We start from the raw sequence: 15,978 nt of genomic DNA, 5'->3' as shown, positions 1-15,978 counted from the left end.
TGAAGTCAATCTTACATGATCAGTTTATAATAAATATTTGAGAAATTATTGTTGTAGAGTGATAGTCAATGTAAAAGGAGCTAATGGAAGCAGATAAACGCATTCATTATAAAGTACTGTGCAGCTCCAAAATCTCTTCCACTGACTTTAGAAATCCTACTATGGCGAAGCTCGAGCTCACTAATTATAAATACGTGACGTAACATGCGCCAAACCGATTGGCGTTGGTAGGCGAGGACAAGTCTGCTGGCCAATAAGCGAAGCCCGCTGTGGGCGAGGCATGGCTCATGAATATTAATCAGGATATGCGTCAGGAAAGTTACCAAGCATATTCCTCAGGACGTCATTAATATTCATGAGCGACAGTCTCACCATAGTAGGACCGGTAATTCTGCGTCCGGTTTACACAAACCGTTGCGGTAAACAAAACTACGGTATTCATTATTAATGGACAAACGGCTGATTATGACAACACTCTGGATAATTAATCAAATTACGAATATTTTCACAATGTTTGTAACCGCAAAGCGCCTGCGTGACGCGTCGGTGGGCGTGTCCGTTGAACCAAACGTCACACCTCCGACGACGACATTCGGCGTCCGTAACCAACCGAGAGGCTGAACCGAACCCGCCGTGAAGAACCGCCTTCAGCAGCGCACAAGCCGGAGAACCCGGACGGATCCAGATGTGTGACTGTTAATGCAAGCAAACATTCCGCGCCGATCTCAGGGAATCAAGCGCCATGGCTCGGGTCGGTAACGGAGCGGACGGCGCGGAACCGGAGGAGGTGAGTGTCAGATATCTGACCGTAAATGCCAGCCGTGTCTCCAAACGCATTACTTGCAGTCTAGGTCACGATACTGACGAGGAAAACGCTTGTGGCCCCGACGAACGCGTCTGAGATGCGCTATCTAGGGAGCTCATTAGGTGTTAAGACGCTGACACACTACATAGGGCTCTTGTCCTCTCAGATGCGGAAGTCGCTGTTTATTCGTCTGGATTTCTCCAAACACAGTGATTTAATTACATATTGACTCGATGTGAATGACAACTGTGCGCGTGTGTGTGTGTTCAGGTAAACGTCTGGCGTCACGGCGTGACGTCATAAAGGTTAAGCTCGAAGTTCATTCACTTTTGTTCAGCCTCATAAAAAGTGCTGCGTCGGTACAATGATGCAGCGATGATATTGATACAGTATCTACACGACTACTTCAGAGAATAAAAACAAAGTTACCATCACAATTCATGTTTCCATCTCATAGTCATGGCAATACAGTGGTTTCTTTCATAACTGGTTTTTCCATGGCTCCCATCATAATTTTTTTTTTGTGTGTGTGTGTGTGTGTGTGTGTGTGTTGTTGATGTGTTTAGGAGCAAATGTGACCCTGGACTACAAAACCAGTCATAAGAGGCCATTTTCTTTTAAATTGAAATGTGTGCATCATGTGAAAGCTGACTAAATAAGCTTTTCCATTGATGTATGGTTTGTTATTGTACAACTATATTAAAAAATGTGATATCTGAGGGTGCAAAAAAATCTAAATATTGAGAAAATCGCTTTTAAAGTTGTCTAAATTAAGTTTTTAATGCATGTTACTTATCAAAAATTACGTTTTGATATATTTAGGGTTGCAAAAATGTGTTTCACAGTGCAAAATGCTTTTCTTACTTAGATTTTTTTGTCTTGTTTCAAGCCAATATATCTAAAAATTCTTAAATCAAGAAGGATTTTCTAGACGAGTAAAAATGAGAAAAAAACAAGTCTTGCTTAGAACAAGCCAAATAATCTGCCAATGGGGTAAGAAAAATAATCTTATTTCAAACAGAAGACAAGATTATTTTTCTTACCCCATTGGCAGATTATTTAGCTTGTTTCAAGCAAAAACACTCTTAATTTTGACTTGTTTTTTTTTTCTGAAAACACAATAATTTTTACTTGTCTGGAAAATCCTTCTTGATTTAAGAATTTTTAGATATTTTGGCTGGAAACAAGACTAAAAAAATAATAGATACATCATCTGAAAGCTGAACAAACAAGCTTTTCCATTGATGTATGGTTTGTTATTGTAAAACTATTTGAAAATCTGCAGTCTGAGGGTGCAAAAAATGTAAATATTGCCTTTAAAGTTTTTTTTATATTTAGGCTTGCAAATTTTTTTGTTTCACAGGGCAAAATTTTTTTTTGTCTTGTTTCCAGCCAAAATATCTAAAAATCCTTAAATCAAGAAGGATTTTCTAGATTATTCAAAATTATTGTCTTGTTTTCAGAAAAAAACAAGTCAAAATTAAGTGAGTTTTTGCTTAGAACAAGCAAAATAATTCAAAACAGAAAACAAGATCATTTTTCTTACCCCATTGGCAGATTATTTAGCAAAAAACATACTTAATTTTGACATGTTTTTTCTGAAAACAAGACAATCATTTTTACTAATCTAGAAAATCTTTCTTGATTTAAGAATTCTTAGATATATTTGCTGGAAACAAGACAAAAAAATATAAGTAAGAAAAGCATTTTTTGCATGGCAGTGTTTGATTCATGCATTAATAATCTTGCATATGTGACCCTGGACTAGAAAACCAGTCAAAAAGGTCCATTTTTTCTTTTTAATTGAGATGTCATCTGAAAGCTAAATAAATAAGCTACTATTTCAAAATCTGGAATCTGAGGGTGCCAAAAAAATCTAAATATTGAGAAAATCGCCTTTAAAGTTGTCCAAATGAAGTTCTTAGCAATGCATATTACTAATCAAAAATTAAGTTTTGAAATATTTACGGTAAAAAATGTACAAAATATCTTCATCTAACATGATCTTTACTTAATATCCTAATGATTTTTGGCATAAAATCGATCATTTTGACCCATACAATGTGTTGTCAGCTATTGCTACAAATATACCAGTGTTACTTAAGACTGGTTTTGTGCTCCAGGGTCATGTATGTTATCATAACGACATTAAGCGTGTAATAACCAGTGTTGGGGAAAGTTACTTTTAAAAGTAATGCATTACAATAGTGAGTTACTCCCTAAAAATGTAACTAATTACGTTACTTAGTTACTTTTTATGGGAAGTAATGCGTTACGTTACTTTTGCGTTACTTTTTAAATCTGGCCAGGGCTTGCTTGTTTGTTTTTAATATAAAAAGTTATATTTTTGTCAAATGTAAAGCCTTTTCACACCAAAAGCCTCAGGCTTAGAGAAAAAACAGGAATTAAAAAAAAGGAAAACAAAGGTTAGATTATCTTGAGGAATTTCTGCTTATTAGTATGGATGAATCGGATCATCGAAGGTCAGCAGCAAAGACATCGCTTAATAAAATGGGATTAAATACATAAAGGATATTTGTATTATTTAACATTTAATTATTGCAGGTTTGCATTGAATTTCACAGTTTTTATTCATTTTGAAGAACACTGTATCTGTTTTTTAGTGAGTGAGATGAATGAATGAATGTTCATGTTTATTCTAGAACTAAAGTAACATCTTGCTCACAATTTCTCTCAACATGGGGACAGGAGAGCTATTAATCAATAAATGGGGGGAAAGTAACTGGCGTTACTGATTTGAAAAAGTAACTCGGATATTTTCTTGTCAATTAAAAAGTAATGCGATACTTTACTAGTTACTTGGAAAAAGTCATATTATTAGGTAACCTGCGTTACTTGCAATGCATGACCCCCAAACACTGCATATATTCAATTCAATTCAAGTTTATTTGTATAGCGCTTTTTACAATACAGATTGTTGCAGAGCAGCTGCACAAAAGTTTTAGGCTACTACAATATATTTAGTAGCTTATTAGTGGTGAATACTGTATGTTGAGTCGATGTACATATGATATAAATATTAAATCAGAAACTGTGTAATTAAACAGATGATGAACACTAATTGCAATGGTTATGTGCTGTAATCAAACTTGTAGGAAAATTATGTAGTGCTGTATGTTGTTTCAAGGCTGGCATCATCTGCGGTCCTCTGAGGGGTTGGCATCATCTCTTCATCTGAATCCGGGCTGAATCTTGTGTAAATCCTAGTTACCACGGGATGGAAATCCCGTGGCAAAGACAGAGAAACAGAAATAATTAGCGTAGCTGCTGTTCCAACTTCCGACCAAACAAAAATGATGTGTTTAGCCCAAGCTGAGGAATATTAATGTGCATTTGATCAGATGTAACTGAAATTTCAACGTTATGAGATACATTATGTGAATGCTTGGCTAAAGAGATGAGTCTTTAATCTAGATTTAAACATAGAGAGTGTGTCTGAACCCCGAACGTTATCAGGAAGGCTATTCCAGAGTTTGGGAGCCAAATGAGAAAAGGCTCTCCCACCTTTAGTGGACTTTGCTATCCTAGGTACTACTAAAAGTCCAGAGTTTTGCGACCTTAGGGAGCGTGAGGGATTGTAGCATAGTAGGAGACTAGTTAGGTATGCAGGAGCTAAACCATTAAGGGCCTTATAGGTAAGAAGTAATATTTTGTAAGTGATACGGAACCTAATAGGTAGCCAGTGTAGAGACTGTAAAATTGGGGTAATATGATCATATTTTCTTGACCTGGTAAGGACTCTAGCAGCTGCATTTTGGACTACCTGTAGCATATATAGCATCCATCAGAGCTGCAGCACGTCATTTCTTATCTAATATTGTCACCTGACAGAACTGTTTCCATGGCAACCAGGTGCTTCATCCCGCCGGCGTGGCAGACTCTCATCCTGAAACACACACTTGTAATGGCGCTGTGTGTTTGAGACCTTCTGATGAAAGGCTTTTAAAGTGTGCAGTGTGTCTCTCAGCGCTGCATGATGTTTATTTATTGATAAACACCCGAGGCACTGTGTGTGTGTGAGGCAGATCCAGTTACTCTCACTGACCTTGTGCTTTTTCCACTGCAGATTGTCTGTTGTTGATCGTACACAGATATTACTGCATGCTTACTGAGAATGAATGAACGAGTGTGTGTTTGAGCTGCTGATCTGTAGCCTAATGCATGTAATCCACTTATGCTATTACAACATTACACCACACACACACACACACACACACACACACACACACACACACACACACACACACACACTAAGAGCAACTAAGAGCATTTCTGCACTTCATAAAACAGGCAAACAGAACACGAACTCAGTCCTCGTGATGGACTCAGCTCTTTTATTCATTTGAAATGCTTATATAAGTGCTTACGATTTTCCATTAAATGTTTCTCAGTGTCTGTTTTTTTTTTAAGGCTTATGAGAGTAATACTGTTATATTTGTCCCAAAAAATTTCATGATTCGTTCCAATTCTGATTCACACGCTCATGATAACATGTAAATTTTTTTAAGCTGTAAATATACAAGGAACCCTCTCACTTAGTAAATTAAAATTAACAACAGAGTCCAAACTAATACATTAAATTGCTGTTTATTTTTGGCTATATTAAAATAACTCAAAAAACGAGTTATATAAAGACATTTAAGGCAGGTTTTATATTTGATGATATAATTATGTTTCTGCTCGAGTTTATTGTTGAAATGTAAACATTTAAATGGTGGCTGGTGATTCATTCAAACGTACATTAAATAACATTAAACCATTTAAATAAAATATTTTTTCCTAGTTGACTAACGAGTTTATAGACTATATAACGAGAATAAAGTCAGAATACCGATAGAATAACGTTAGAATACCGCGAGAACAAAGTCGGAATACCGCGAGAACAAAGTCGTAATACCGCGAGAACAAAGTCGTAATACCGCGAGAACAAAGTCGGAATACCGCGAGAACAAAGGCGTAATACCGCGAGAACAAAGTCGTAATACCGCGAGAACAAAGTCGTAATACCGCGAGAACAAAGTCGTAATACCGCGAGAACAAAGTCGTAATACCGCGAGAACAAAGTCGTAATACCGCGAGAACAAAGTCGTAATACCGCGAGAACAAAGTCGGAATACCGCGAGAACAAAGTCGGAATACCGCGAGAACAAAATCGTAATACCGCGAGAACAGTCGGAATACCGCGAGAACAAAGGCGTAATACCGCGAGAACAAAGTCGTAATACCGCGAGAACAGTCGTAATACCGCGAGAACAAAGTCGTAATACCGCGAGAACAAAGTCGTAATACCGCGAGAACAAAGTCGTAATACCGCAAGAACAAAGTCGTAATACCACGAGAACAAAGTCGTAATACCGCGAGAACAAAGTCGTAATACCGCGAGAACAGTCGGAATACCGCGAGAACAAAATCGGAATACCGCGAGAACAAAGTCGGAATACCGCGAAAACAAAATCGGAATACCGCGAGAACAAAGTCGGAATACCGCGAAAACAAAATCGGAATACCGCGAGAACAAAGTCGGAATACCGCGAGAACAAAGTCGTAATACCGCGAGAACAAAATAGTAATACCGCGAGAACAGTCGGAATACCGCGAGAACAAAGTCGTAATACCGCGAGAACAGTCGTAATACCGCGAGAACAAAATAGTAATACCGCGAGAACAGTCGGAATACCGCGAGAACAAAGTCGTAATACCGCGAGAACAGTCGTAATACCGCAAGAACAAAGTCGTAATACCGCGAGAACAAAGTCGTAATACCGCGAGAACAGTCGTAATACCGCGAGAACAAAGTCGTAATACCGCGAGAACAAAGTCGTAATACCGCGAGAACAAAGTCGTAATACCGCGAGAACAAAGTCGTAATACCGCGAGAACAAAGTCGTAATACCGCGAGAACAAAATCGTAATACCGCGAGAACAAAGTCGGAATACCGCGAAAACAAAGTCGTAGTACCGCGAGAACAAAATAGTAATACCGCGAGAACAGTCGGAATACCGCGAGAACAAAGGCGTAATACCGCGAGAACAAAATAGTAATACCGCGAGAACAGTCGGAATACCGCGAGAACAAAGGCGTAATACCGCGAGAACAAAGTCGGAATACCGTGAGAACAAAGTCGGAATACCGCGAGAACAAAGTCGTAATACCGCGAGAACAAAGTCGTAATACCGCGAGAACAAAGTCGTAATACCGCGAGAACAAAGTCGTAATACCGCGAGAACAAAGTCGTAATACCGCGAGAACAAAGTCGTAATACCGCGAGAACAAAATCGTAATACCGCGAGAACAAAGTCGGAATACCGCGAAAACAAAGTCGTAGTACCGCGAGAACAAAATCGGAATACCGCGAGAACAAAGTCGGAATACCGCGAGAACAAAGTCGTAATACCGCGAGAACAGTCGGAATACCGCGAGAACAAAATAGTAATACCGCGAGAACAGTCGGAATACCGCGAGAACAAAGGCGTAATACCGCGAGAACAAAATCGTAATACCGCGAGAACAAAGTCGGAATACCGCGAAAACAAAGTCGTAGTACCGCGAGAACAAAATCGGAATACCGCGAGAACAAAGTCGGAATACCGCGAGAACAAAGTCGTAATACCGCGAGAACAGTCGGAATACCGCGAGAACAAAATCGTAATACCGCGAGAACAAAGTCGGAATACCGCGAAAACAAAGTCGTAGTACCGCGAGAACAAAATCGGAATACCGCGAGAACAGTCGGAATACCGCGAGAACAAAATCGGAATACCGCGAGAACAAAGTCGTAATACCGCGAGAACAAAGTCGGAATACCGCGAAAACAAAATCGGAATACCGCGAAAACAAAATCGGAATACCGCGAGAACAAAGTCGGAATACCGCGAATACCGCGAGAACAAAGTCGGAATACCGCGAGAACAAAGTCGGAATACCGCGAAAACAAAATCGGAATACCGCGAGAACAAAGTCGGAATACCGCGAGAACAAAGTCGTAATACCGCGAGAACAGTCGGAATACCGCGAGAACAAAATAGTAATACCGCGAGAACAGTCGGAATACCGCGAGAACAAAGGCGTAATACCGCGAGAACAAAGTCGGAATACCGTGAGAACAAAGTCGTAATACCGCGAGAACAAAGTCGTAATACCGCGAGAACAAAGTCGTAATACCGCGAGAACAAAGTCGTAATACCGCGAGAACAAAGTCGTAATACCGCGAGAACAAAGTCGTAATACCGCGAGAACAAAGTCGTAATACCGCGAGAACAAAGTCGTAATACCGCGAGAACAAAGTCGTAATACCGCGAGAACAGTCGTAATACCGCGAGAACAAAGTCGGAATACCGCGAGAACAGTCGTAATACCGCGAGAACAAAGTCGTAATACCGCGAGAACAAAGTCGTAATACCGCGAGAACAGTCGGAATACCGCGAGAACAAAATCGGAATACCGCGAGAACAAAGTCGGAATACCGCGAAAACAAAATCGGAATACCGCGAGAACAAAGTCGGAATACCGCGAAAACAAAATCGGAATACCGCGAAAACAAAATCGGAATACCGCGAGAACAAAGTCGGAATACCGCGAAAACAAAATCGGAATACCGCGAGAACAAAGTCGGAATACCGCGAGAACAAAGTCGGAATACCGCAAGAATAAAGCGATAAATAAAGAAAGAACAAAGAAAGTACTATGAGAATTAAGTGAAAATACTACGAGAATAAAGCCGAAATACTAGGGGAATAAAGTCTCATAGTATTTCCAGAGTATAAAACAGAGGTATTTACAATCACACACGCGCACACCCTGCCAAAGACACGCAGCACCAAGTTTATAAGCCTTTAAATAGTTTGAAAGGGCAAACTGGTTTACAGTGACTCAGTGTCTGATTGCAGGTCAATTCTTGTTTTTATCCCAAATGAACTGCACAAATGTCACTTTGGGTGTTGGTCATTCATCAAAATCAGTTGCAACACATTTACACCCATTTATCTTTCTGACTCTCAGCTACAAAATCTAAATATTAAATATTACATTTGAAGCTGTTTTGTGAGATTATGTCATAGTAGGTCAGTGCAGTCCACTATATAAAATATTTATTAATGTACAGCACATTAAACATTAAACACTATTGCTCTTTCGTTCATAACGAATGCCTCATGTTTTAAGTGCTGCAGTTGGATAGATTGGGATAAATATTAATGACAGTAGCACTCTTCATGCATTATCATCATGTGGAGTTTTTAGATGTCTTTAGGGCAGGACGACTGACGTCGATAAAAAAGCCAATGTCTGGAATATCATTTCAAATGCCATTGACATAAAATTGCAACAGTAAATTTTCATTTGTTGGCTGTTTCTATCTTAAAACCTGCTGCATTCTTGCAATTCATAGAGGAGTGTCTGTAAAAGGTCACATAATATCTTGCCATCAGCAGTGGGTTAGAATTACAAAGCATTATGTGAAGTTACTGCTTGAGGCTAAAAACTAAATAAACTAATGATACACAATCAATGTTCCTCACGTTCCTCATTTAACAGAACTAGAAAGACAGGTTGTTTTGTGAGAAAGATTCTCAGAGAATAAATTTGTAATATGTTTAATATTATTTTAGATTTTGTATTTTATTAATATTTTTTAAATATTTTTAATACTGTTGATTCCACTAATAGTTTTAGCTTTCCAGTATTTTTAATTTCTCTGAGCCATGGTTTGCCTGCAGGATATGTAGGTTCGTGGCAAATTTGACAAATTACGACCAATGCTGCATTTATGTGATCAAAAATACAGTAAAAAATCTGAAATATTTTTACAATGTAAAATAGCTCTTTTCTATGGAAGCCTGTTTCTGCCACTGAATAAAAAAAGAAAAAAAGGTTCACAATTGCAAGAGATATAAATTTGCAATTCTGACTTTTTTTCTTGTAATTCTAACTCTTTTCATCGCAATAGTTGTTTCTCACAATTTTGACATTTTTCTTGCAATTGCGACTTTGTTTCTAACAATTCTGACTTTTTTTTCTCAGATTGTGAGTTATATCTCACAATTCTGAGAAAAAAAAACTGAATTATGAGAAACAAACACGCAGTTGCAAGAAAAATGTCACAATTGCAAAAAACTAACTCACAATTGTGAGTAAAAGTCCGAATTGCGAATTTATATCTCATCTCTTGCAATTCTGACTTTACGTCTAGCAAATCCTGACTTTTTAACTCACAATTGTGCTGTTATATCTCACAGGTCTGAGAAAAAAGACAGATTTGCGAGAAACAAAGTAGCAATTGCAAGGGAAAAAAGTCAGAATTGCACGTCTAAAAAAGTATATATCACTGAATCATTAATTCAGGAGATTCTACTTGCGAAATAAGTCTTCTCCGAATATATTATTTAAAAGACTTAGAACATTTTGTCAGAACCACTAGTAAATTACATAATTTTGTTTAGATTTCTAGTCTTTTTTTTCCCTTCAAAATCATGAGAGAATCGGTGATCTCCAATTTATTTATTTTATTTGTGATTTTTAAATTTATCTAGAATGATGCAGCTTTAGCTAACATGTTTATTACTGCGTATAATTCATTAAAATAGAAGTTTAATTTCAGAAATTCAAGTTCATATCGTTTTTCAGTTGAATAAAATAAAATTTTTCCCTATATATTTTTATCATTGAGGATTTCTTAAAAAAAATTTAAAAACTTTTTAACTCACAATTGTGTTTATATCACACAATTCTGAGAAAAAAGTCAGAATTGCAAGTTTCTCCCACAATTGTGAGTTTATATCCAACAATTCTGACTTTATATCTAGCAATTCTGACTTTTTAACTCGCAATTGTCTTTATATTCCACAGTTCTGAGAAAAAAAAGTCAGAATTGTGAGTTTCTCCCACAATTGTGAGTTTATATCCAACAATTCTGACTTTTTAACTCGCAATTGTCTTTATTCTCACAGGTCTGAGAAAAAACGAGATAAAAAGTCAGAATTGTGAGATAAAAAGTCACAATCACCTTTTTCATTTTTCTTCAGTAGCGAAAATGGGCTTCCATACTTTTCTTTGTATGTGTTCAAATGTAATTTATTTCTGTGATGCGCAGCTGAATTTTCAGCATCATTACTGCAGTCTTCAGTGTCACATGATCCTTCAGAAATCATTCTAATATACTGATTTGCTGCTCAACAAACTATCAATATTGAAAACACTTGTGCTGCTCAATATTTTTGTGGAAACCGTGATACATTTAATTTTTCAGGATTCACAGATGAATAGAAAGTTCAAAAGAACAGCAGTTACTTAAAAAATAGAAATCTTTTTAAGATTATAAATGTCTTAACTGACACTTTTAATCAATTTGATCCGTCCTTTGTGTATGGAGTTAAAATTGTTGCATAATTCCAAATAAATACATTATGATCCACAAATAAATGTAAAGTGATTGACAAAAACCAAGCATAATCACAAAATAAATAAAATGAGATCCACAAATAAATCTTAGAGTTCCACAAACATGAATTATATTCACAAGTAAAAAAAAATTTGAATTGCAAATAAAAAACATACTCACAAATATTTTTTTTAATTATACAAACACAACTTTGCCCGGCATTTATATGTGAATCGCATACTGTGCATTTGTTGATCGCTGCGCATATTTGTGGATTTTGAAACATTTGTTGGAGCGTGCAACGATTGGTCAGCCCCACGTGGCCGCTATCTGATTGGCTTAAGTAGAAGGTGGGTGGAGTCCATCCGTTTGTGGATTAGTTTGCGTCTTGGCGCTTGAAATGTTTCAAAATTCACAAATACGCGCAGCGATCTACAAATGCACAGTATGCGATTCACATATAAATGCCGGGCAAAGTTGTGTTTGTATAATTAAAAAAAATATTTGTGAGTATGTTTTTTATTTGCGCTTCAGATTTTTTTACTTGTGAATATAATTCATGTTTGTGGAACTCTAAGATTTATTTGTGGATCTCATTTTATTTATTTTGTGGTTATTCTTTGTTTTTTTTGTCAATCGCTTTACATTTATTTGCTGATCATAATGTATTTATTTGGAATTAAGCAACAATTCTAACTCCATATTTGTGAATAAAAGTATTAATTTAATAAATTAAGGCATCAGATTAGCAACAGTTCGAATTGAGTTACATAACCACACATCTATAAATAGACTAGAGAGCTGATCTGAACTCATGTGTGTTAGAGCGTGTCACATGATCAGACATTCATGTGTTTATGTTCATAATCTGTTCTGTTTGTTTCAGGACTGTTTTGAAGATGCTTTCGACCGCATCCCAGTGTGAGTATCTGAACATCGTGAGTCACACATCAGATCATCGGTCAGATTGCTGTAGTTCTCATTGTGTGTGTGTTTGTGTGTGTGTTCAGGGCGTCTAAGATGGACCTGCGCACGTCTATTGAGGAGTGCAACATGGCCCTCAACCTCGTCCTCAACAACAAGTTCTCTGAAGCGCTGGATCTGCTCAGACCCTGGTAAAGCGCTTCATTGGTTCCTGGTGACTTTTATTTTGTAATAATGTTGACATTTGCTTTTGTTCCTCTTTTGTAAGTTGCTATATGGCTACTCTTTTTAATGCATCATGTTGATTCTGTTTACTTTCTGCATCGTTCTCTTAGGATCTCCTTTCTCCTCATTTTCTGTCTATATTTCCATGTCCTCTCTCTTCCACTACATTTTTTCTGATTCAAAAACAAAGTATTACATTTCAGATTTATTTTCATGACACTTTATAATGGTACAGGTTTTCTGCCCAAATATTAGAAAATTGTTTAATTAATGTAAATTGCAGGGTTGGGGTCATTCATGAATTGAATTGAGAATGAATGGTAAATTCCAATTCACTTCCTGGAATGGAATTGGAATTGCATGCAGCTGACAGGAAATGGAATTGGAATTGAATTGGAATGCCAGGAAACAGAATTGAATTCAAATAAATTCCACTAAATTCCACTTTAGTTGCTAAATAAAATAATTTGACTTGATTTGCTTAATAGTTTATAGTACATTAAATATTGTAAATCACATAAACAACAAACGTATAAAAGAAATAGAAAGTACTGTATGTTTAGTGTGTTAAGCATGATCATTTCACATGACAAATTTCAGGAAATGATGATAATTCGATGCAATAAAAAGTGAATGAAATACATGAATGAACATAACTCATTTTTTTGTGAGTTAAGACATATATTATGTGGTAATCATATATTGAATGTATAGTACATCCAGAAACTTATCACCACTGTCATTCAATTATTAATTCATAATGTACAGTTCTCATTTTTATTTACTTGCATTTGATCAACCCTATTTAATACATGGTATTTGTAAAGCATCATAAATAAAGTCCAAATTTATGTCTCTAAATGTAATCACAAATAAATGCTCAGAAACAGCAATAAACGGAATTCAGTGGAATTTCCCTAAATTGAATTCCACTTCCTGTAATTCCAATTCAATTCCAACTCTGTTTCCTGTAATTGTTGTTGAATTCCAATTCCAATTCCATTTCCTTCTTTGAATTGAGTTCATTCCTGAATTGACCCCAACCCTGGTAAATTGCATTTAAGAACACTGTGAATGGTCAAAAAAAAATGAAGGAGTTAAACAAATCTTGTTTAATTATTTAAAATGCATCTTTTAAACATTTTCTGTCACATCGAAGGACGTTTTAGCCTTTTGTGTCAATTAGTAACCTTGCTATTCTAAGCTAACCTGTCATTGATTATGTAGTTTAACATACAGTTTTTAATTAAATAATCTAATTTAGGGGTGTCATACCAAATGACAACAAAAAGTAACACTTTTGTGTTGCTTTCTAAAAAGTTAAATCTTTGAACAATTCTGAGACAAAAATGTACCACAGGCTTCAGTAACTTTCAGGGGTCATTCAAGTCAAAGTTTTTTTTTTTTCTGGAATTGGCTGATTTAAAATCTGGACATGGTGTCACACCAGAGGACATGGTTTTCAGAGACGAAATGTATCAAGTTCCTGTGCTTCCAGAAATAAATGGATGAAAAAATGATTGCCATTAAAATAGACTAAAACAGACACTTGTACAATTATACTGGAGGTGTTTATTAACATTTTTACGCTTTTCCTTTTAATTTATAAAAGCTGGAATATATTGAACCATGCTTGAGGCAGCTACACCATAAGACAGTTTTGACATTTGGCTGAAAAATGTAAAAAAATTTAATAACACTGCAGCTTCTATAATTACGTGTTTATTTTCTGTGACATTTTATTTAAAAAAAAAAAAAAAATATATATATATATATATATATATATATATATATATATATATATATATATATATATATATGACCCTGGACCACAAAACCAGTCTTAAGTCGCTGGGGTATATTTGTAGCAATAGCCAAAAATACATTGTATGGGTCAAAATTTTTGATTTTTCTTTTATGCCAAAAATCATTAGGAAATTAAGTAAAGATCATGTCTATGAAGATTTTTCGAAAAATTCCTACTGTAAACATATCAAAATGTCATTTTTGATTAGTAATATGCATTGTTAAGAACTTAATTTGGACAACTTTAAAGGTGATTTTCTCAGTATTTTGATTTTTTGCACCCTCAGATTCCTATTTTTCAAATAAATGTATCTCGGCCAAATATTGTCCTATCCTAACAAACCATACATCGACAGAAAGCTTATTTATTGAGCTTTCAAATGATGTATACATCTCAGTTTTGTAAAATTTAGCCTTATGACTGGTTTTGTGGTCCAGGGTCACATATATATATGATTATTTTATTTTTTTTTACATTTAGTTAACTGCATTTGCTTATATAAACTAACAATTAAAACTTTTTAATAATGTATTACATTTAAATTAATTTATTTAATATTTTAATATGAACACATTAATTAAAATAATTTAATAAAAAGGAATAAATGCATTGTTAAAAATGTGTTAATTAAGCAGTTTATTAAAAGTTCAGACAAAATTGTCAAAAAATAGACTCAGACTGATATACTGATATTTATATGATGAAATTCTGCTGCTTGTAATGTAAATCAATGAGATTTTTATAACAGTAGAGCAGATACTGACATAAAATGATCTAAATATCAGCTGTCGCTCTATATCTCCAATAATACGTCTTCGTGAAATGAGATTTGAAATGATCCAAACATATAATGCAATGCAATCCAATGATGACTGAGACATGAACAAATAAAGATGTGAGATGTTTTGGAGGTTTGGGAAGATCGTTCCTCCAGTGAGGAACAGTGAAAGTAAAGCTTGTGGAAACAAGCATTCCTCAAAAGATCCTGATCAGATTTGAGACTAAAAAATTATTCATAGAGAATCAAGTAAAGCCAAACTGCTTCATCTGGAAATATGACTGCAGTTAGTTATTCTGCCGTTTGTTCTGTAGGTCTAAGGACAGCATGTATCATGCGCTGGGCTACTGCAGTATTCTGGTCATGCAGGCCACCATGACCTTCGAGCACAAAGACATCCAGGCCGGTATGGCGACCATCAAAGAAGCCTTACAGACCTGCCAGAGGTTCAGGAAACGAAACTCGATGGTGGAGTCCATATCCAGCCTGATGTCCAAACAGTCACCAGACAGCCTGAAAGCAGGTAAGTGTGTGTCTGAGACTCTGTGTGTGCTGGGAATTGTGTTTAAGTGCGTATGCATGGTCGACATTATGGTTAGTCATGGAATCCCTGACAGCCCCGCTGCAACTGGAGCGGTTAGCCAAGCTCAAACGAAAGCAATTGAAGATCTGGCAATGTATCCAACGTTTTTTGCAGCGTTGAGCAATGTAGCCAATCACAGACATACAGTGGTGTTAAAAAGTGTTGGCCCCCTTCCTGATTTTTTACTTTTCAGATCATCAAACAAATTTAAATATTAATCAAAGATAACACAAGTAAACACAACATGCAGTTTTTTAATGCAGTTTTTTATTATGAAGAAAACAACTTAATAACTGGTTGGGCCACCCTTAGCAGCAACAACTGCAATCAAGCGTTTGCGATAACTTGCAATGAGTCTGTTACAGCGCTGTGCAGGAATTGTGGCCCACTCATCTTGGCAGAATTGTTGTAATTCAGCCACATTGGAGGGTTTTCCAGCATGAGCCGCTTTTTTAAGGT

At 36.2% G+C, this 15,978-nt stretch overlaps 1 protein-coding gene across 1 annotated transcript; it reads left to right on the top strand.

The window, feature by feature from the left end:
- Nucleotides 1–622: 622 nt before the first annotated feature.
- On the top strand, nucleotides 623–15,639 carry LOC141290690 (tetratricopeptide repeat protein 39B-like). The gene is made up of 5 exons (XM_073822788.1): nucleotides 623–787; nucleotides 12,089–12,123; nucleotides 12,213–12,317; nucleotides 15,251–15,459; nucleotides 15,554–15,639. Exons 1-5 carry the CDS (start codon nucleotides 743–745, stop codon nucleotides 15,637–15,639), a joined length of 480 nt encoding a protein of 159 aa, XP_073678889.1. The 5' UTR covers nucleotides 623–742.
- Nucleotides 15,640–15,978: the final 339 nt, after the last annotated feature.

The sequence above is a fragment of the Garra rufa genome, chromosome 18 (assembly GCF_049309525.1).
Source record: "Garra rufa chromosome 18, GarRuf1.0, whole genome shotgun sequence".
Lineage (NCBI taxonomy): Eukaryota > Metazoa > Chordata > Actinopteri > Cypriniformes > Cyprinidae > Garra > Garra rufa.
Note: the sequence above shows the minus strand (reverse complement) of the source record. Positions and strands in the feature narration are given on the sequence as shown.

What these genes read in the sequence shown, in the direction of transcription:
- LOC141290690 (XM_073822788.1), top strand. Translation starts at nt 743, where the DNA reads ATGGCTCGGGTCGGTAACGGAGCGGACGGCGCGGAACCGGAGGAG. An exon ending in CTGGATCTGCTCAGACCCTG is followed by an intron (nt 12,318 to 15,250) that starts GTAAAGCGCTTC and finishes TTTGTTCTGTAG; the next exon opens with GTCTAAGGACAGCATGTATC. An exon ending in ACCAGACAGCCTGAAAGCAG is followed by an intron (nt 15,460 to 15,553) that starts GTAAGTGTGTGT and finishes AATCCCTGACAG; the next exon opens with CCCCGCTGCAACTGGAGCGG.